The following is a 23321-nucleotide window of genomic DNA, read 5'->3' as shown; positions in this document are numbered from 1 at the left end:
CGGCCGAGCAACGCGCTAGAATGTACAGGCCGACCATGGTGATTATACACGTGGCCTCGGCGATTAGCTCTAGCCGCCGTGTTATAAGGCGCTCGGTCGGAACTAATCTCAGAGGACACGGGGCTGATTATCCTAAAAGATACTTAGTGCAGACAATAAACGCTTGAAAATGAATTCAAACGGCCCGCGCACACATAAAAAATGTAGTTAGTACAGCTTTCTGCCACTTTTCTTGCATGGGTGCACTTCTGCACTCAGTGGAACGACAAACAAATGAAAAAAGTTTGACGACACCACCCAACCTTCTGACCGCCTTTGACGTGACGCCGCGTGCCATCGTAACCAATGGAACGGAGCGCGCGCTGAGGGATGGATTTCACCTTCTCGTACTATTAGCTCGTTCAAAAGGGGGTGTCACAAGAGCTCGGAAAGATCCCGAGTTTCGCCAAACTCGGGCCATCCTGCATAGCACCCCAGAGTGGATAAAAATTTCTTGTTTGCTTCAAAACGTAAGACAGAATGAAATGTTTACATCAATCTGGAGATGTTTTGTCTTCTTTAACAATTACTAGAGACCGGATTTCAGGCAAATTCCTATTTTGTTCCTTGCGCTCCTATCGTGCCACTTTGATATATGAGCATGAATTAGAGGTTAAGAAGTGCTTTTATAGTGTTTTTATAGTGCCTATAAATGCCTGTTTTTGGCGTTTGTGCCTAAATGCTTACAAATGTCTATAAATACCTATTTTCGAAATTGGCGCTTACATGAACTCTATTTAGCTTCAAGTTGCGCTCACGGGTGCAGTTTGAGACCGTTATTTATGTTACCGCGCAACACTGACTGTTTGGAACTATGGAGTTCAACCTAGTCCTCAAGATCAACCAACTCCCGGAAACAACCGCTAGAAGCAGTGAAGTGGGACACGCCGGCGCGCACTCGCCGCACTGACATGGCGCGAGCGGTTGACCAATGTGAGACCGCGGAGAGCCTTCAGTTGAAAGGAGAGGGAAGAGCAAAAAAACAAGAAAGAAAATGGGATGTGCACACGGCTTTTGTTTTGTTTCCAATTGACTTTGTCAGGTGTTCATTGCAGTAGCGTAGGCAGAAATGTTTCTTGGAGGGGGGGGGGGGTGGTTCAACCATACATTATATATGTTCGTGCGTTCGTTTGTATGTGGAGAAATTGGGGAGAAATTGGCTCCACGCGATTCGACCCGGCCAATAGGAGGAATCCCTGCCTACTGGTCCTCTAGGAATCTGGCTTTCTGCTCCTGCTCTGCCCTGCCCAATCATGTCGAAAAGACACCCGGGAGTGCGTTGATTCAACAGTGGACACTTGACACACACTTCAGAACACAGGAGAGACCGTGTTCTGCGAACCGCGCGGGACAAAGCACAATTGCACGGCTATGTTCAACTGTTGGCGCCTTTGTGCCATCTTAAGCAATAATAATTTTGTTTTCTTGTCGTAGACACAGGTCGCGCACGTCTTCGTTTGAAATTATTCGCATTTATGCGAAAGTTTATTGTGCCTATATTTTCGATATTGGAGGCCTAAAACGTTCTTTTGCCTGCCTATTTTTGGCGCCTAATACGAGCTTTTTTATAGCCTAAAAATCCGGCCTCTAATAATTACATATATTGTTTCGGGGAAGGGCAATTTTAAGGGCTCGTTTTTCTTTGCGACACACAACATTAATTAGAACTAACAGACAAGAAAGCTAAGGAAAGTATAGGAGATGTTAGTTTGTAGTACATATGATATAAACGTGAACAAAGTGAAGTGGACGAAAAGCTACCCTGGCGCGGGCAGGGATTGAACCTGCGACCTTCGAATAACGCGTTCGATGCTCTACCAACTGAGCTACAGCGGCGGTCATCCCCCCGTCCACTTTATGGGGTATATATGCGCATTTTCAACTTGGGAATGTTAGTCATCGCCGCTAGTAGCCATGACGGCGAGTGTTTGAACACTCCCTTTCCGCCTGCTGGCGTCACGAAGCACGCGATTTTTTAACGAGCTGTCAGCTACCCAATAATCCTTCGTATACTACCTTAAAGCAACCAGTCTGCCAGAACGAGGCCCTCCCTATGCATAAAGAGAATTTTTAAGGCTCATTCACACCGGCGACTAGCAACGGTCGCGCGACTAAGTTGGTCGCAAAGCGACTGGTCGCAAACGGTCGCAAATGGCCGTTTTGGTCGCAAAGCGACTGCTTTGGCTCAGTCGCTCGCTGCTCGATTTTTCAGTCGCGCGACTGCAGTCGCAAACCTCTGAACCAATCAGATGGGCAGGAACAGGACGTCAGCCTATTTTACGGGGCAACGGCAATGCGAGCTGTATACGAGCAGACGTGAATTCTGTATGGCGACGGTTACAGGTCGCACGCAGGTGTGAACACCGGTCGCTTTGAGTCGCTTTTTGACCGCCAGTCGCAAACGGTCGCGCGACCGTTGCTAGTCGTCGGTGTGAACCAGCCTTTAGGCTCGTTTTTCTTTGCTAGACACATCATTAATTAGAACTAATCTTGCTTTACATATACGCACCCTTAAATGGCTTTGCAGCCCCAGAGAACACTTCCAGAGAATGGCGTTCAGTGGTTCCTGCATATTCATTTTTCTTTTTGCCGTAAAACAACACTGACATTCCAAAAATGGTAAGCGAAGCTTTACCATATTTATATACACGGAAACGCTTGTGTCATTGTGCCGTCGATTTGCCTGCAAAACTGAGAAATCAGTTGCGTGTTAAAAACGTGACAGCCTGTTTTCCCGACGCATGTCACGCGATGAATTCTTCTCTATCTCTGCATAGATGCTGTGTTTTTGTTGGTCTTCTGAGCAAACCTTCTGTATATATTGCATATTCCAGCAATACAGTGGTTGTTAGTTCAGCGTCCTCTCTGTAGTTCTTTCACCGTCCCCATCTAGCGTTGTTTGTTCCCATGTTAATCATGTCTCAACCAGCCTAGCTAGGTGCACTCCTGCAGCGACATTTCGTGCTTGTGATGAAATGCGACAAAGGATCTCAGTACCTACATTTGTAATGCTTCCAGAACCTCAGGATGTGCAGCACTGTCCGACTGAAGATGTCCGTGCTTCCTGACGATGTCAGTCCAGCCTGAAAAAAATTGTTCACTTTGAATGGTTTTTCTGGAAAATCAAGTGGGCTGAATTTTTTTCGCAAATATCGTGGAAAATGAAAGATTTGGGGCAAGAGGAGGTACTGAATTTGTGTTCCGCCCCAAAGTACTGTTTGTTCTCACATATGATCCGCACAAAATATACGGGAAACTCGGAGCTAAAGTTGGGGTGCGGGTTATACGCAAATTTCAGCACGTCAGTTGGCTTCATGGTGATGCAAGGAAGCTGGCTTCAAGGTAATACGCAGGTATCATTTTAATTGTTATTTTTCTGCGACTTTAGGTGGGGGAGCGGCGAGGTGACGCGCAGGGGCAGATTATAGACGAGAAAATACAGTAAGGGCAGAGTTGGTGGATGAAGGCGTCGTAAAGTATGCAAGCGTCTTGGTTTACACATACCTATCTGTGGTGATTGCACTTTCGAAGGCAAAGTAATTTCCCAATGATTAAAGCTAATTGACATTTCCTTACATTCTTTTAAGGTAAGCATCACATAAAGTAGGGCCCTTAGATACTTTTCTTCTCGTCGTGAAACTCACGCCGGAGTTTCACACAGGGACAAAAGCCCCCGCCAGAGGTGCCGTCGTGAGTACCAGGTGGGCTTGTCAGCCTGATTTTTTACCGGATTCAGGTCGAATGTTTTCCCGGATAGTACGTTATAGCGCCTAATCTGTAGTGCTAGTAAGGGCAGCCGTGTTTTCGCGTAGCTGTTTTCCATGAAAACTATGTTAGTTAGCAAACTGTGTTTGCTAACTGGCATAGCAGTGATGAGTGTTGCCCAAGTATAATAGCATGCCCGTTGTTTACTAGCGCAAGTCATTAATCGTTAGCAATGGTTCAACCAAGAGTGGCCACCAAGTGACGCAATTTCGCTTGCACTCATACATATACCGAGACTTCTTGATCCCAGTGTAGCTGTTTAAAGTCGTGCTGAAAATGTGAAGTACACCACGAATATGTCTAGCTGACCTGCAGATTAACGCCGCTTACACAATATGTTATGGTGGACCCTGTCGCCAACTGGCGGCCCACAATGCTTATTCTCCTGCTAACTACCAATTTATTCCGAGGCATCACGAGGCTGGTAATGTGAATTTCGATTTCGCGTGAGGAGCAAGCAAATCTGAACCTGAAGTCATCTAGGCACTAATTGCAGAAGCAGCTGTCAACTACACATGTTCTGTAGAAAATATACGAATCTAGGCAATGGTTACGGTTTCCAAGGGAAATATCTTGCATTTACGCTGACCAGTTTTATAAAACTGACAGCTTCATACCCGCACGACTGTCGTTTTTATGTGTACATTCATATTTAGTGGCGCAGTGAACATCAGTTCAAGGTTGGCGTTCTAATGTCTCCTGCATCAAAATGTTTCTCACATGTGCGAGCGTATTTCAATTCAAACAAAACTTGACAGTATAATATTGAAGGATGGCTCTCCTCCACATGTCGTATAGCTCCGCGTCGCCTGGTAAAAAAATTAATCAGGCCTTTTTGTTGAAGCCCCTATATCCGGAGCGGCAGTCTCGCACTGATCAACTGTTAGGCATCGCTGCTATGGAAAATTACTAAACGTCGATGCCACCACGTCTAGACTTGGTGCGGTGAAACAAGTACAAGGATGCACAACAACACGCCACGCTGACGCTGCACTAATGGCGAACACACCTTGGGTAGCCGTAGCCGCCTTTCTTGTTGCCCAAATAAACGGATGGATGCTATCAGCGTCCACTTTATAATGTCCATAGCGTTAATTATAGAGCATATTGCAGCGTATAAAATAGCGACTGTAACGTGTAGAACACGTATAGCATAGCCTTCTGCGACGCAGTGCCGCAGCGCAAGAACCACAGGCGCTATATGACGCTGTCCCATAGAGTTGCACAAGAGTATCATGACAACAAGGAAAGTATTGAAGGGCATTGCTTAAAATTAATCGACATTTCCCAATGGCTGGCAGGCGTTGTTTAAAAAAGTGATTTATTAGCATTTGGTGGAATGGGAATGCGTTAGTAGAAGTTTTCTGTGAATATGGGGGACCATATTTTCTAGAGCATAGAGCAGAGTGGCAATAAAAAATTATTTCAAGTCTACATTATCATTATTTCATAAGACGTTTTACATAAACAAGAACACTATATGCCTTCAGAAGTACCAATGAAGTAACCAAGGCAAATGACAGGACCTTCTGTGATGATGTGTGCTAAATTAATCACCTTCCAGCATATATAGAACTGCACTTCTGCTACGGCGGAAAAGTCCACTGCAGTGCAAGCGGGCAGTGCCGCAGCGCCCCCCTCGCACTGCAGCTGTACGAGCGAAGGCCACAGACATTCATTGCATGGGGTGCCACCTAGGAGGCTGCGGTCGGCACATTATCTAGTGTAACCTAGGCACTACAGTCATAGAGAAAGGGAAGAGCCAAGAGTGGCCACAAAGCGATAGGCATCACGAAAGTATATCCACGTACTCTCCATACGGCTTCCTGGCATTACCTGTCTCCATCGATAGACGGTGCATGTGCCACAAGTAAAGACAAAAAAAGAGGCGGCAAAAAATAATTGTTACGTCCGTTTGTTTGTATTTTTAAGATCCTTGTCTGCTAAATGCTAAGGCATTTCCTTACAACTGAAGTTGTACATTCATGCACAAACGTTCTGCGAGTTCGCCTGCACTGCCGCCCAGCCAGCCAGACCAGCTATCGAAGGAAAGCTGTTTGCACGCGTGAGTGGCGGAGGCATAGGTTTATGCGTGATCGTTCGTAGTAGTAGTCTTGAGCGTTTTGCTTGGTGTCACAGTGGTGATCTTGAACACAGCACTGTGTTTTTGTCTGCTGCAGTTGATGGCAGCAAGGTGAGAAATGTACTTTTGTGTGCCTCGGTGTACTTGTAGTGGTGGGTTCCTGTTGTGTGCCACGTAGTTAGGCCTAGGGCACGTCGATTGCTCTAACCTCGCGATACTTAACAATCAGGCTCGTCGTCGAAAACTTGAGAAAGGTTTGTGACGCTTTTCATGACCCCAGCAACATATACCTTCTCTCAGAACTCGCATTATAGTTGGCTGCGGTACGGTGAAAACAAGTGGACAAGCTTATGAAAAATGCAACGACCATTAAACAATTTGGTTTATGGGGTTTAACATCCCAAAGGGACTCAGACTATATTTCACTTATGTTATATGTCACCAGTGAAGGGCTCCAGCTAATTTCGACAATATGGGGCTCTTTACCGACAACTGAAATTGCATATTTCACGGGCCTATAGAATTTCGCCTCAATTGAAACGTGACCGCCGCGGTAAGAATTGAACCCGTGGCTTTCAGGTCAGCCACCGACCACCGTAACCACAGTGCCACCACGGCACCAAGCATTTGATGTGATTGAGCGATGCACTCAATCGTTTTGAACCCAGCTATTGCTTATGCTTTTAAAACGCCTGGCGAAAGATAACCGACACACGTGTGAGAACAAGTACCTTCCACCTAGAAAAAAAAACCACTTCTGCGCAACGGATTTCTACCTGCGGCATTTATTCAGCGCAGTCTTAGTGTGGGAGGGCAGCAAGATCCCGGAGGCAGCCAGAGGAATATGGTCAAGCTTCAGGCAACGACTGCCCGCTGTCCCGGCGAGCGTCAGCACGCCACGCCCAAGCAGGCTCTTCGCTGTCCGTTTCTTCGTGGCAGCCACAAGCGCCAGCGCCCCCCCCCCCCCGCCCCCCTCGTATCCTCTTCACCTACGATGACAGGGGTGGGCATGCGTCACAGGGGTGAGTTTGGCTTCCCAGTAGTGATGGATGCCGGCGCCGTTACCCACTAGCGCTCAACCAGGCGGGGCACATACCGCCAACGCGACCCAACCCACGACGGTGGTCTATTGATTATGGTGCTGGACTGCTGACCCGAAGGTCGCGGGATCGAATCCCGGCCGCGGTGGCCGCATTTTCGATGGAGGCAATAATGCTTGGGAACCGTGTACTTTGATTTAGGTGCATGTTAAAGAACCCGAGGAGATCGAAATTTCCGGAACATTACCGCCAACGCGCACACTCGGAGCACTCCGTCGCCTACTCCACTTCGGCTGTGGCTTCCTCGGCGTCATCCTTGTCGTCTTCATCAACAACACTTCGTTTGTTGTTGGTGTCCATATCTGAAAGTGTAACGTAAAGACACTCGAAAGCTACAGCGGCATTGTATTTGCCAGTAACCAACGCCTACGCATCTAAAAAGTCCGCAAGGGCAGACATGAAGCCTCCCATGGGCTATGACGTTAGGACAGCCACATGAAGCCATGTCAAGGGAGAACGAACGCGGTCATTGTACAAACAGGCTGAGCAAGGAAGTTGCGAGAAAACGATCAGTGCCATCTGTCGCATAAATCATTAAACAACGAAACCAATCAGCATAGTGTTCCTGCGAGAGCATTTCCAGGTACAGTACACCACTGCCGCCCCAAGCGCCATTCGCCTGCGGAGTCCGTTGACGGTTCCAGCTTTCACGGACGGAGAGTTGAAGTACTGACGAATAGGTCTTCTGTACAGCATCCATCTCTTGAGCCAGGGGTGGGGTATCCTGTGGGTCCAGGACAGCCCGGCTGACATGCTCGCAGGCAGCGGCATCAGTTCCTTCATTTTCCTGTAGACCCTCGTGTCCTGGCGTCCATATTATGCAGCTGTATAAGAGTGGAGTGCTTCGCCGTTTTTTGATGTTAAGTGCATCGGCTGAGATGCGGCCCTTCACATAATTCCTGCAAGCTGCTTGCGAGTCCGTGAAGATCACCGCGGCATCTGTACACGTGGTTGTGGCGACAGCGATTGCCGCTTCTTCCGCTGCTTCTGAGTTGCGTGCCTTGACCGTGGCCGACGCTAACCCTCGGCCTCGAGAGCCTACGACACTGACAGCGTACGTGTTTCTACGCGGATACTTGGCCGCGTCGGTGTAGCGGGCGTCCGGATCATGCTTGAACTTTCGTTTAATAGCGTAAGTTCTAGCCTTTCGCCTACTTTTGTGGAATGTCGGATGCATGTTGCGCGAGATAGGCGCGATGGACAGGGACTCTTTAACGTCCAGCGGGATGTCTTTTTTTCCGGTCCGCATCGGCGATGTATGTCTCCCTGTAGTTGAGGTACCGGAGCACCGACCTCCCGGTGGGAGTGAACTTGAGTCGTTCCAGCTGGCTGTTCTTGCGAGCTTCGGCAAGCTCTTGCCACGTGTTGTGGACGCCTATTTTAAGAAGACGTGTAGTAGAAGCCATGGGGGGTAGTCCCAGGGTGACTTTGTTGCCTTTCGTATCATAATATTCAGTTTTAAATGCGAAGCATTTCTTAGCGAACCTTTGGCACTTTGAGCGTTTCTATCTATCTATCTATCTATCTATCTATCTATCTATCTATCTATCTATCTATCTATCTATCTATCTATCTATCTATCTATCTATCTATCTATCTATCTATCTATCTATCTATCTATCTATCTATCTATCTATCTATCTATCTATCTATCTATCTATCTATCTATCTATCTAGCCGCGTACGTCTGGGGGCTCTCATGATCGCCTCCCTAACTTGGTGTAGACCAAAATTGGCATGGGAGTGTAAGAGGACTTGACGAATATGACTGTCGGGTCATCACATGAATAACGTGAAAATCCTGTCGCGTACGTCGTCAAACCCTTTCCTCCAGACACGTGTGACACATACCCGTTTACGACGGACGGCGGTGCACGGGTATGCGTCACAGGTGATTGACAGTTTATACCTAACCCGGAACGGGGAGAACAGACATTAAAAGCGAGAGTGTTAATAAAAACCGACATCGGCAGCGTTGACCCGACGAATGGAAATAATGAAAATTAGGATCCCAGCAGGAATGAAACCCAAGCATTCTGCGTGGCAATGAGGTATTCTACCACACAGCCACGCCAGGTCTATAAACTGGTTTGCAAAAACAGCCTATGCAGGCGTAATTTGGGTGCAACGCCAGTTGTGGTTGTGGTGCTTGCTATCTAATTTTACAAGAAAGCAATAAGCACTATGTGTGCACTCCTACGATACAGGCATCATATCAGATTAACATCTGCGGTTCCAGTGTTGGCTCTGCTTTTACAGCAGTCTAATAAACATTACGTTTGTATTCCTATGGTTCAGCAGGCTATATTGAAGCATTGCTCGACCCCGGAGGAATACATTAACGAAAGTTACATATGATATCCACATCAGCGCACCGTAAAGTGCACTTCGTCCGCCAGAACGACGCAGTGTCCTCTTCATTTCTTACGAGGCTGGGCAATGGCCTCATGCTGACCGATGATGATGCCAGATCGATTGACAGCCGTTTTGTATACTAGGCTACGTAGGCCACATACGCCCAAGTAGTCTACGAATACTACAAGCGCCATACACTGACGTTGGTCTACGTAGCACTATCCAGGCCTACCAGCCACGATGGCCTATACTTCACTAACGCGAATGGGGATTTCAGATTCCGACATGTCGCCGGCTCTATCGACAGACAATTTGTCGACGAAATGACCGAGGCGTGCACGATTTACAACAGCTGTACTATACCTCATACTTCACTACACATGGACCCCTCGTCACCGCGATCACGACCTGATCCGATGACAAGTCATGACCAGCGGCTGGTGCTCACTGATTACAGGGATGATGACCTTGTTCAAGAACTATCAAGGACTTCTTCCACACATGCACACGGGTTCGTGAAACGTTCGTGCATTCTCCATCATAAGGGACAAGTATAAGCACTACATATCATGTTACCGCTTCTGGTGTTGGTATAATACCCACGTGGCCGTCGGCATCGTTACTCAACTGTAAAGAACTGGTTATACAACACATATGCTGCTCTTCAACATACATGTGTGCGTATAAAACTTAAACAAACCTTTAGCGTCATTTTGTAACGTTTCGCTCAGTAAAAAAAATTGGGGGACCCTTAAGCTTCGCCTTTAAAGGCCAACTCCGGCGATTTTTCGAGGTCGATGGATCTCAATGAAATTCGCTCGGTACGTTCCTTTGCACGTTTCCGTCATTTATGCCAAATTACAGGCTTGAGACATGTGCAGATTGTTTGCAAATGAATTTTAAAGATTGTCTGCAAACGCCCTCCTGGCTTCCCACAATTATTGGCAACATTGCGTCTGTGACGTCTGTATTGGTAAGGCAGCGGAAGTGACGCAGCCGAGGGCACCGCTAACTTCGGCGCTTCGGCCGCTACAGCGAGCGTCTGCTGTGCACAAGGCGACAGACAGCGTTGGTTTGGCCGGCGCTTCGCTGGTCGTCCCGACTGTCACAGTTTTCATACTCCGCGCCGGCGTGACCGGCCTGCCTTGCACGACTTCCGGTTCGTTCGTAACAACGTCTACGTCATACGTAGACAGTACACTTGGTTGGGTTTCGGTTTCGGTGTTGCGCTTTTTTGCTTATTTAAAATTATTCTCCAATTTGCCGAGTATTTCTGCTATCGGGCCCGTAACAGGAGCGTCTCAGGAACATAAAAGCACCATTACTTTGACATGGCCAAAAAATCGCCGGAGTTGGCCTTTAAGAGTTGAACGCCATAGCGAAATCCAGCCCCCAGTGCGCACTTCAACCACGAAGTGCATACTTATTAATGTGTATTGTTACACACACGCGCGCACGCGCGCGAATTGTACAGGCTTTCGATCTAAAGCAAGAGTCGCATGGCCTCCAAGATATACGCCGCGCGCCCGCCCTCTCGGATGCCATGAAAAGTCGAGACATATTCTCACAATGCCTCACAGATGGCAGCACATTATCTAGCGTTTGCTGCGTTGGCTTGATATGTTGTCCGCTAGATGGACATAGTTGTCCGTTTTTAGAGCTGTCTGAAAGTTCGTGTGTGTATTTAGCGGCGATGGTTGCACTATCCCGGCCTTTTTCGACGTAGTTTGATGGCCTCGCGAGTGCGCCTACAAATCCCCGTATGGGCTCGTTTTCGTCGTGACACCTGCCGAACAAAATGCGTTGAGACTCCTTTCACTACATGAGATTTATGTAGTGTTTTTTTCCGAAGCAGCTGCAAGTAACATCGTGGCTTTGTTCAATAAAGAAAAAAAAAAACATCGTGGCTTTGTGGTAAGACACCTGCCTGCCACGCGAACGGCCCGGGTTCGATTCTCATTGGGACCGAAGATTATATCGTTTATTTTATTTGCTACTTTCTCGATTTCTCGCTCACGGATGATTTTTCGCTCACAACCAACGGTGCCGACGCCGACACCGCAATTTCGGCGACACGAGCTCTCTAACGCTATCGCGTTAAAATTACGCCACAATCACCTTCCCGCCGCATGCTTCGCATAACATCGCTCGCACGCTACGTGGGATCTGCCGAATTTTTGTATTTCCGCGGTTTTTAACCCATATATGTCCAAACTCAGAAAAAATGACAAAACAAATATTTTTATTACAAAAAGTGTACTAGCCTCAAAAGAAAGCACAACTTTTTTATTTACTGCCACGTAAACGCAACGCTGTTTTTCAAGCCGTCTTATAAATATGGGATGCTGGGCATTAGAGGTGCTTGGTGCGGGTGTGGTAAGCCTTGAAACATTTCACGTGCACACCGACATTGCACTTCCTCCTCTCCATCACGTATTTCATACAAAGCATGCGTTTGCCCGGAGAAATCGGTCGGCATTTCACGTGCACTTCTTCCTCTCCACGACGTCTTTCACACAAAGCACGCGCTTGCCCGGAGAAAGCGGTCGGCACGTGGCAGCATGAAAAACAAGCAATGTATAGGCTTGCACACGTTGAGAATGAGGCCTGCTTGATGTGCTGTAGGTGGCGCTAGTCATCAGCTAAAGAAATAGCGATGTTAGAGTGCATCAAAGAAGCGTCCTATATGTTGGACAGTGTTCATATATGGGTTAAAGTGAGGTACAGCGTGCCGTACGTGATGCGGCTGGTGAGCACAGCTTGCATTATTCGTAGGGTGTCGTGTTCGTTGAACCCATTTCATTGGTTTGCGATCCTCTTGACTAGGTGCGTGAGTTGCGAGAGTGTCCATTGGGCTCTCGGTAGGGTGGCCACTCCCGATCCATCCTTGTGCATGTGGAGTCCAAGCACTCGTAGCGTGTCAACTATTGGAAATATTGTCCTAATTAGGGTGACACTAGGGTCGGGCTCGTTGTATATGGGTGGCCTGCCTCTAGATCTTGTTTGAGGACAAAGTGCTCGGACTTCTCAGGGGCACAGTAGATGCCGCAGTTTCGGAGATACCTTTCGATGGTATCTACGGCATCTTGTAAGCAGCTCTCTTGTCTTCCGATGTTCGAAAACCTGGTCCAGAGCGTGATGCCATCAGCTTGCATCGCGTGCCGCACATCTGGCATTTTATCGAGAACTTTTGGCCGTTTGATCATGGCCACCTTGAACAGTAACGATGAGATTACAGATCCCTGCTGCCTGGCTCTTTTTGGTAATTGGAAGCTTTTTCTGTGGATGTTCTAGATGCCCACAGTTGCCATACGGTCCGTCAGAAAGTTTCTGACATACGTGTTGGTCCTAGCGCCGCAGCCGGCTGAAATGAAACAGCAGCCATCTGAAATGACAGGCTGAAATGAAAGCTATGTCTTTGTACTACTTGTATCTCCGGGCAATTTGCAGGTTTCCGTCTAGTTTGTTTTTAAATGGCCCGTTTTTGTCCTGAAGAACAAGGCGTCATTTCGGTAGGTTCCTTAGGTTCTCATTGTTTAAAGTTTACATGCCCCAAAATTTAAAGTTTTGTAGTTGCGATGTGTGGTACAGCTCCCAGAATATGCCTTTCTACGGTTTAGAATTTCTTTCTCTACGATGTTTATTGCCGAAAAATGAGCTTCTCCCATTGAAAACGGGGGAGCTTCAAGAAGTGGCCTCTGGAAGCGCTGATTATCCAGCATTCCTGAAAGCTGGATCTGTCCGCGCATGGGCGTGGCGTGCAGCCTTGTCAAAATAAAATTAGGGTCCCCACTAGCGTGAAGGGACGTTTTAACGCGATAGCGTTAGAGCACACGCTCGAAGAATAACTCGTCTGTGTCAGAACAGGAAAAAAAAAATCACCACTTTACTGGTTGATTTCGGCAAAAACTTCGTTAAATCGTGCTTGGTACTAAGTTATTTGTGTTAATTAAGCTTAATCGCAACATTGATTCCTACAGATGCCTGCCGGGGAATGTAAATTTCTTCGTTAGATAGGGACATTCCTAAATTCGAGTTGCGTAAGATCGAGGTTTAACTGCAGAAGACTTTCTAATTTCATGTGCAGTACGACTTTGTTGTAGGGAGCAGAACAATGGCGCTGCCATCACTTGACGTATGATTGGATGCTCGTGACTGGCAGCATGAAAGTTGTTAGCTGAGTAACCAGCGGTACCTGCCAACGAGTTAGAGAAATACCAGGAGCGTCTGACTGGCGAGGCTACAAAGGGGCTTCACGTAAAGACGTGCGTTCGGAAAACTTGTCCTATCTACTTTTTCTATTTATGAATGGTTGACAATGTCGAAATAAAGGTGTTTAGGCACCCTTGCACTCCCTGCTGTGAAAGCCCAACGTTTAGCGTAATGAACAGCTTGCGAGAAGGGCTGTTCGTATCGCTCTCACTTCTCAGTATTGCTGAAAGGGACTAACTTTTTTACTGGCTTCTCAGATCAAAACATTTCAATTTTAATTTCAATTTATTTCCATAAGAATGCAGGACATTCTGCTGACAAAGTATCGACGCGATTTCAAAATCAATCCCTGCAGCTTTAAACAATACCGAAGGGGAAGTTTTCGTTGCACCGTAAAAACTGGGTCGAAAGAAATCGTTTGTCAGTCCCCTTAAATGTAAAAGTGACACTTGTTTAAGATTTACATCTTTCAGCTCACACCAACCAGTAGAGCTGAGCATAGCAACAAGTGTGTACTTTGGTGGCACTACAGTACAGGAGGAGTGCTTGCGTTCATGAAGTAATGACTGTGTGGCTTAGTTCTTGTTTTCCTTAACGCGAGAAATAAGTAGTTCTTCAGTGGACAAGGAGTTTTCATTCTTTTTTACGGATTTTCACTGCAACTTTTAATAGGGCTTGTGGATAGTGCTAGCAATCCTGCATATTTTGACAATAAAAGAAAATTGCCTCCACGAAGCCATAGAAAAATTAAAACCACAGATTGCGCTGGCAGGTAGTGGTGGCAAAAAAAGACGCAAAAACGCAGCCCGGCTGTAGTAGCACACCCTTAATTTCAGACCGCACAGCCCCGAAACCGAAAGTTGCACAGTGTGCAATCTAAGTGCTTGTGCTACAGAGCATATTTTAGAAATTGAAGCCGAGACTTGGTTCCATGGCTATATGGCAGTGTCCTCTCTTTCAGTTTCTTCCCTTTCTTCAGGCAATAGTTGCAAGTTCCCACCGCGGGATGGCGCGACGTGCCGGCGCGCGTGCTCGCACTTAAAGTAAGCCGCGTGTTCGAAGAAAAGAGACGAATGTGCTCACGGCCATGACGCGCCCTGACGAACGGACGTATCTTCTTGCACCCTTGTTATCCCCCCCCCCCCTCCACCCGGGCAGCTTTCAGTGCACTTGCTGGTACGCAAGGAGAGAGAAACCGCTTAAAGCGCGCAACAAATCGATGTAACTTTGCTCGTACACGACAGATTCTAAAAAGAATTCGTGCAGTCGATTCGTGAGGCAATAAGCTCTTTAACTGAAGTCATTTGATGATTACTTAGAAAAATGTTGCACGCGGCCCCTTCAGGACGGAGGATATGTATTATTGATCACAAGGAGGAGAAATGGCAGCGGCTCGTCGCCTCCTCCCTCGAACAAATGTTCTGTCCACGACTGCCCAGCTGATCAATACTGCTAGAGCCGTTCATTATACGACATTGCATGCAATCATTCACTGTACTTAACCCTCCCCTCGTCCATATTTACATGACGCGATGAACAAAAAGATTCACAGAGAGGAGAGAGAAAACGGATCAAAATAAAACACAGAACAGAGTGGAGAGTGAACCATGTGGCGTACTATGCGAGAGTCAGAGGAGAGGAGTTATCGGATGGAATGGTGGGAAAAAAGAGAGAACCAATGTTGCTCACTTCCTGGACCAGCACTGGCGAGGTAGCCACCCATGTTCTTGCACTGCTGCGAGACCTCTAACCAGGTGCCATTCACATTCTTCGGCACACAGTGATGCGGACTGCACAGCAGGTGGTGTGTATCCGTGTGCACGTCGAACACTGCATTGACAAAAGAGTCAGTTTCAACGCAAGGGCGAGGCAATGAATGCGATAGCATCAAATTGTAGTGTTATAAGAAGTGAGGTTGGCAGCTAACTGTTTTGTATCCGATCTCACGTAACTACAAAACGGTGGTGTAAGAGAATACGGCCGCTCCAGGGAGAGCTGCTCTGCCCGCATAGTCATTTCGCGTTGAGAGCGCAGCACGTAGAAGGGCATACCAGCCGCCCGCTGTTATGGCTGTCGAGACAGAGCGCGCGCCAGCGATCGTGACCGCGCCCTTAGGTTCGAAGTTCAAAGTCGCTGCTCGCGCGACCCCCCCCCCCCCCCCGCGTCTTTTCATGCTCGTTAAAGATGGGTGGGTCGTTTCCTGTCTGCTTCGACGGCAGGCCTCGCGAGCAGAGTGATGTTATCACATGCACCCTACGAGGGACGGAAATGGGGCAGCTCGTTTGATCTCTGCTTCGGCCGCGTTCGTCGCCCCCGCTCGCTCGTTTTTACTCGCGGTAGAAGATACGATGCGCGGGGGAATCTTATCAATTTGGAGATCGTCTAGTCTGCCATGTAAATCCGTCTAGTCTGTCCATGTAAGTGCTATCACAACTAAAAAAAACACAGTTCAATTGCGCTCAAGCCATACAGCAGTATTTTTCTCACTGCCGCATTTCTTAGCATTATATTCCAAAAGGGCCATTATTCAGTCTGCAAACTCCCTGGCTAACTGCGTGGAGAATGATGCAAAACTAAAGTTAGAGCAGAGTAAAATATACAATGAACTGTTTTTGTTCATTGTTTGGTTTTTACATTTCAAGACCACGATATGTTTATCAGGGACATCGCAGTGAAGGGCTATGGAAATCTCGGCTACCTGGGGTGCACCTAAACCTAGGTGCATGAGCCTCTGGAAATTCACCTCCACCGAAATGCGGCCGCTGCAGTCGCGATTCGATACCGCGACCTACGGCTCGGCAGTCGAGCTCCATAAACCCTAAGTCACTGCGGTGGGTGAGTGAAATGCATAGAACGATCAATGTGTCTTGGGTAATTATTATTAATAGGGTTTAACAGTGCAACGGCTACAATGTCCATAGAGCGCCACGGCAAAGTAAAATGGATACGCATTGGCGTAATTAATGACTATGGCCAAGTTAAACGGTGCTGTAAGAGGGCCTAGAATCCTGAGAAGTAAACGTTTATAATATCAATATAAAGAATAAAATTAAGATAATGACATGAAATGTGTGGAACGAATTGCAAACGTACTTGTAAGAAGCGCCTACTATGGCTATAGGTACTATTGCTGCGTAAGTTTTTAAAAACGCTGTGGCATAAGTTATTTGCAGTCTTAGTGTATACAGTCAATTTACTTTTCGGGAGATGGTAGTGAGGATGTCATGAGCAGTGATGCTACTGTACCTCCACCCCCAAGAGTTTGCGGAACGCGAAATTTCCGAGAAAGCTATATTCCCGCTTTGTCTGACAACATAGCCTCCAGATAAATGCTCAAGCCTGTAGTAGTGCCTGCGACCTATACAGCTACCCGCTGGGTTAGAAGCGCCGTACACTAACAGAGCAGAAATTCGCATTTTCCGTGGAGCCCACGATCCGGAAACATTTGTGTGCGGTGTACATTACAAGTAAAAGAAAGCGGTGGCGTGTAGGACCACAGTAAGCCAAGGGCAACAAACGTATCCAGTAGCTTCGCACTAGGTGGCCCTACCGTTGTAGGGACTGATAAGCCACCGATACCACCAACGTGCAAGCTAGCCTTACCCTTAGCCTTGAGGGCCGGGCGGATACGTATGCATACATAATAGAAGTTGTAGTAAATGAACGTCAGTTAAGAAGTGTCATAGCTTGTTAAAAGAAAACATAGGGCTGTATGATAGGAAGAGTGATAAATGAAGTAGAATGTACCTTTTAAAAACATCGGGGAAGTGGCCTTTCCTCTCCATCTCCATTTGGGCGCATTCGGTTAGAACATCTAAAGCAGACTGGTTCCCTCCGCTTCTTTCACACGTAGGTGCGCTTTAGTGGTGAAGAGATGAGAAAGAGTGCCGCAGGTATGTCCTATTCGGAAGCGGCTTAAAACAACTTCTTTGTATCTATCACCGCATGGGAAAACTAAGTTTTTATCCGAGGTTGCAGTGTATGAAGCTTGTTGTTGATTTCAAGATCCCATTCCGTCTGCGACATTCCACGCCGGTCGTGGCGGACAAGTGCTTTCAGATCTTAGTATGGCACACTAATCTCGGCGGGGCTGCTTCTTTGTGCGGCTGCTGCTGCACAAGCGTCTGCTTTTTCGTTCCCATCAATTCCAACGTGACCCACCACCAAGCAAACTACAATATCGCAAGCGATTCTAAATGCCGTAATTAAGCGCTTTTAGAGGTCATTGAGCACTGCGTTTTTATGTGGTTTGCCAGTGTTTAACGTGCGCACAACGCTCAGTGAATCTGTAAATACGACTGATTTCTTAATATTTCGTCCGACAATGTGTTTTATGATAGTGAAAATAGCATACGCCTCTGCGATAAAAATACTAGAATGCGTAATGAGTCGTGGTGAAGAAGCAAAATCGGGCCCAATGGCAGCTGCTGCTACCGAGTGTCTAGTCTTCGATATGTCTGTAGGATTGGTGATATTTCAATAGGAGGGACAGAAAATGCTGTTCTATGCCTGCACTATGATGGTGGCGTTTATCTATATGTCAGAAAGACATATCGAATTTTATGTGGCTTTTCTCCCATGGTGGCAGCCACTCGAAAGAAGGAGCTTTAGCAACTTGGAGCAATATTTCTGCTTCAACAGTCATCGCGGTACAGGTTAGGAAAAGCGGCTTTGTGTGAGACAGTCGTTCTTCAAAAAGCTTTAGAGAAGAAGTTTCTGCCATGCGTTTTGTACATGGGTGTGTGGGGAGTGAACATAGCTAGAGCGTGTACATTAGGCTGCAGTATTCCCATTCATGTTCCATGGGCCACTGGTTTGCATAACGTACAAGCTCCTGACAGGACTAGTGCAGCAGGCGCCAGTAGCGAGACAGATACCTAAGTGATAAACCGGGTCCAGAGTCTTAACTGTTGTTTCTGAGGCCGACTGATACACTAAATAGCCATAGTCCAGCCGGCTTTAAACAAGGCTATTAAAGAGAGACATCAGACATTTTTTGTGAATTCCCCATGATTAATGTCACATCTTCAGCAAATTCATTGTTTTCAAGCATTTTAAGTTGAGTGCTTAGGTATGAGGAATAAAAGACAACCGACTACCCAAAATTATACCTAGAAATTTGTGTTGATCCTTGAGTGTAAGAGGACAGCTATGGATTGTGATAGAAGGCGAAGGCTACAGAGCCCATGATTTATGAAACAACACACATGTAGTTTTGTCAATGTTAAGTGCGCAACCGTTTTCCTCTGCCCTCTTAGAAAGCCGGTTAACGCCAAGTTGAACTTGCCGTTCGCAGATTCATGTTACAGGAACGAAAGCTTATCTCGATATCGTCTACATAAACTGAGAAGGATATTCTAGGTGGGAGTGCAGTTTGTAGGGAATTCACTTTTCCTATAAAAAGCGTACAGCTGAGCAAGCACTCCTCCCTGACAGACTCCCTTTTCTTGCACGTATATTTTGGACAGTGCAGTACCAACGCCCACTCGAAATTTTCTGTCACACAAGTAGCCGTGTAAAATGTTGTGCAAGCTACCGCATTTACCATAGCTGTAGAAGTCCCGCAATATACCGTAACATCAGGTGGTGTCGTATGCTTTTTCCAAATCAAAGAACATAGAAAGGCAATACTACTGGTGCACAAATGCTTCTCGAATATTTGACTGTAGCGAAAGGACGAAGAAGGGAACAGAACCCGGCCGTCTGGTTATATCGAAGGATTGGAACAACTGAACGGGCCAGCGCCCGTGGCTGTTGCTCTTGCTCCACGCCCCTTCGTCCTCTTTATTCGCAACAGCTCGTGCCCCACGCCCCTTCCTTCTCTGTTATTTGCAACAAACTCTAGCTATACTAAGTCGTCTGTCGTACATCGGCTTGCACGAAAACCAGACGCCCCTGCGGGGTTTTCGGGTAAAAAAAACCTGATTGATCATTTACATTGCGCACAGTTTTCGTGCCACTTTTTACATTCCATATTCTACGCCAACAAATATACATAGTATTTGTTGGTGGTAAATATGAAAACTGCGCCCTCCCGTTAGCAAAACATTTCAATCAAGCAAAGATAAATGTTAGCAACACATTTTCCATCCCTTGACTTTGCTTTGTCAGCCGTCTTTTCAGTTCAAACTGAAGTAATCTGCAGGACGATTGCATGCCAAGCTTTTTATGTAGATATGCTGTGCAGAAGAAATTCTCTTAGTGATTGTTTACTATGTAAAAGCCATAGTTATTTTCATTTTCTTATAGAATATACGAGGTCACATTTTTCTCCCAAGAAAAAGAAGGAATATGGGTGCTTTGAGCCCTTACTTTCTTGATGTTCAATTGTTTGCTTCACCCTTATTATTTTATTTCAATCCCACAGTTATCAAGCATATCTACTGCACATGCATCGCATGTATACCTTCTACACATCCCTCATTGTCTTCATTATCCACAAATTTACTTTGTCTACCGACACGTCTGTGCTTCATGCTATTCAAGATTCGAAGAATGCCGTACAGTACAATTCTCCCACGTGCAGGTTTACGTAAATGCTGATGGCAAACCCTGTGAAGCGTAGATTTCAGAGTGCTTAAGCCTGTGGCTTTGATCATTTGGGAGGTAGTGCAAGATTTTCACTCTTCTACACCTACACGTCAAAGATTTAGTGATTCGCTATGTAATTAGTATATTGCAGTAACACTTTATTTATGCTCGCTAGTGTAGAGAATATTAACCCAGACATAGCACCTCACATATCTGTCTCATCTCTTTCATTCTTGCGCTACTTGCGACACTTCAGCTGAACCTCATGGTTTTAATACTATGAACATCCCTACGGCCCTATGTATACAAAGTACTGCATCAAAGAACGAGGCACATTCGCCAAATTCTTCCAGTTTCGGTAATACCTACCGCAAAAGAGTTCATCTACACACACAGGCACGCACTACAAATAATGATGTTATTTACTTGAACATGCATGCTACCATATACGTAAAAATTGGCCCGAGTTTTATGCTTATGTGGCAGGTAAAGCTGGAATTGCAAAATAAAATTTCTTTGCGAGAAGTGAATTTCTATCTAATGAGAGTTTACAACCCAACAGCCCAAAAATACTTTCAAAAATCGTGATGTGGGTGATTGCAAAGTCTTGCCACCATAAGACATTCGATACACTCCTCGGTTGGCTTTCAACAAGCGCGAAGAGCATGAACTTCTGCCATTAATAAACGGTTTTATTACATAGGTCCAGCTCTATCAGCAATTGAAGGATTTACATAACAACAGTAGTGTCTGTTGTTAGTCCTAACATTGGCAAAAGAAACGGATAACATTAATACAGCACAAAATACTTTCCACGCTATAACGCTGAAACTAGAAGATTAAAAATGAAATAAACTAACATGTTATGTTGTTACTTCGCGAAACCAATAGAAAGGAAGAATGGGTTTCGGATTGAACTAGGTGCTCCTAGGACTGTTGTTCTGCTCCAGCCAGGCATGTAAATTAAACCCACAACCTTAAGGGCAAAATAAAAGCCTGGATACATAAGATACGCAACAATGTCTCATTATGTTATGCACATGTGCACTTCAGAAATGTGCTTTTGCTAGTTTTGCAAGGATTTTATTTGTATACCTAGTGGTAGTACCTGTATGCCTAGTGGTGAAGCTGTCAAACATCCCATGCCCCAAAAATGCCACATCAGCGCTCAGGAAATCTTACCTCGAGAATCTGTTCCCGCCTTGCACGTCGACTCGTTGAATGCACCCCAAGTCGGCTTCGACTCGAAATTAATATCGCAAGACCGAGAAACAAGTTTGTTGGATTCTGTAAGCATACAGTAAATGGCAAGGGCAGTATGAAGCTTCATAACAACTCATCATGGTATAATAGGCAATGTTGTGCATATGTTCAAGAGTTAGCGTATCTTTCCTAATTATAAAGACGAGCCGTACTTTCGTATTAATGAGCAGGAAAACCAATTACGCATAAGAAGTGATGCCCGCAGCCCATAAATAACACCCCACCATCTCTTGTGCTCCGCAATGAACAGTGCTATGAAATGACAACAGAAAGAATGATCTGTTAATGTTCTGCAACCAAGCTATCGCATTGAAAAAGAAAATACGAAAAAAAAACACTTGTTTATTTTCATCGTTTGTTATCAACTACCAGTTGCAATAAAAAGCTGCCAAAACCTGCTTTTGTCTTACAGGTTATTTATATCACTAAAATATTTTGAAGTGACCTACCAGAAGGTTTGTATGTAACTGCATTATTTTTTTCTTTGATGATCATGACCAATTAGTAATTGTATTATGAATGAGTCGTACTTTATCTATATTACCTTGGTTTTTAACTACGTTTCGGTAAAGGGACACTGAAGGCTAATAAATATTTGTGTCACAGTGAATGGTATATATTTGAGAATGCCTAAAACGCCAATACCATCAACAGCAGTGCTCTACTAATCGAGAAATTAACGTAAATGTTGGACATGATATGCGCCACCAGTGGGACATTTTGGAATGAGCCCGATGACGTCAAGAGTCCGGAGTACAATTAATCAACAGTACTCAATCTATTTATAATAAACAAATAACATTCCGAACATTACAAGACGTAAAAAATGCTGCTTGGGCGTTTCTGTTTCCTTCATAGAAAAAAAAAAACTTGGCGTTACGAAGAGAACGGCGCGGGTGGTTTAAAAGCTCCGTTTTCACGGTGCTGCTCGCCGCTTGCGCGGTAACGTCTCAGTGCTAATTTCGTGGTAGCGTACTGTTGGGTGTGTTTTGCACGCTCATGAACGTTACCGGATGTTGCCGGATGTCGCCGGATGCCTGAATGGTGTGCGCCACTTGAGCAACAGCAGCTGCAGCAAAGAAACCGACTTGACATTCCAATGGGTGCCACAAATAAATCCCTACGCCGAAGGGGCCGAGCGCCGTGCCTCTGCCACAGTGTGCTAAACAACCAAGAAATCTGCGTGTGTGCTCACTGCATTTTCGTGCAGAGGATTACGAGATCAACCGCAACATGGGTAAAGCTTGTAATGTGCCCTTCAGAGCCGACACCGCTGCGTCGCGTGCCAGGCAGTAAAAGCGGGCAACGTTGGGCGAGGCAAACGCTACGTCAGGAGACCCTATCCAGGCGGGAGACTTGAAGTGCACTAACGCTGTGCGGACCATTAAAACTGGTTTTCTTTCAAAATAAGCATTTCCTTGGCACGAAACAAGCACTACGAGGTTTCTGGAACGTTATGTCAGCGATCAGCGCCCACTTAACAATTGCCTTTAGTGTCCCTTTAAGTTCGTTTCTGTGACCTACCTGTTAACGTACCGGAAAATTAGATTTTGGCTATGGATTCAAATATTACACCTACATTTTCTTATCGGGTGTTAATGAAGTCCATTATTTATTTATTGAAAACCTGGTAGAGAGTGCATTACGCAAGTAATTATATAAAATGAAAAACTATACACTGAGAGATGACCATTGATTTCTTCTATAAGAATGTGATATAGCCAGACACCCATATTGCATCGAAAACTACAACGGCGTATCGTGTTTCAGGGTGCAGGTGCTTAATTATCTTCTACACGATATGATCACCACCTGGTGCTGACTTGTTGCAGGAATTAAGAGGGGCCTCAAGGGACTGCCTACCGTTCTTCGCCGCCTTTCTGTTTTGTGTCGCAATCGAAAGCGTACCGTCTGAAGTGGCCAAGCGTGCACCGGTTTCTCTCGGAAGCAAGAAGAAATGTTTAAAACAGAAT

At 46.0% G+C, this 23321-nt stretch overlaps 1 protein-coding gene across 1 annotated transcript in view; it reads right to left on the bottom strand.

The window, feature by feature from the left end:
- LOC119400987 (uncharacterized) overlaps window positions 1-23321 on the bottom strand; it is a 95087-nt gene that overhangs the window by 6160 nt on the left and 65606 nt on the right. The window contains exons 10-12 of the mRNA XM_037667870.2: window positions 21268-21372; window positions 15244-15384; window positions 3041-3122 (exon numbers count right to left, since the gene is read on the bottom strand). Coding sequence (XP_037523798.2) covers window positions 3041-3122; window positions 15244-15384; window positions 21268-21372 — 328 coding nt within the window. The remainder of the gene's footprint in view (window positions 1-3040; window positions 3123-15243; window positions 15385-21267; window positions 21373-23321) is intronic.

The sequence above is a fragment of the Rhipicephalus sanguineus genome, chromosome 1 (assembly GCF_013339695.2).
Source record: "Rhipicephalus sanguineus isolate Rsan-2018 chromosome 1, BIME_Rsan_1.4, whole genome shotgun sequence".
Classification (NCBI taxonomy): domain Eukaryota; kingdom Metazoa; phylum Arthropoda; class Arachnida; order Ixodida; family Ixodidae; genus Rhipicephalus; species Rhipicephalus sanguineus.
The sequence above is the reverse complement of the archived record's forward strand: the minus strand, read 5'-3'. Positions and strand labels throughout refer to the sequence as shown.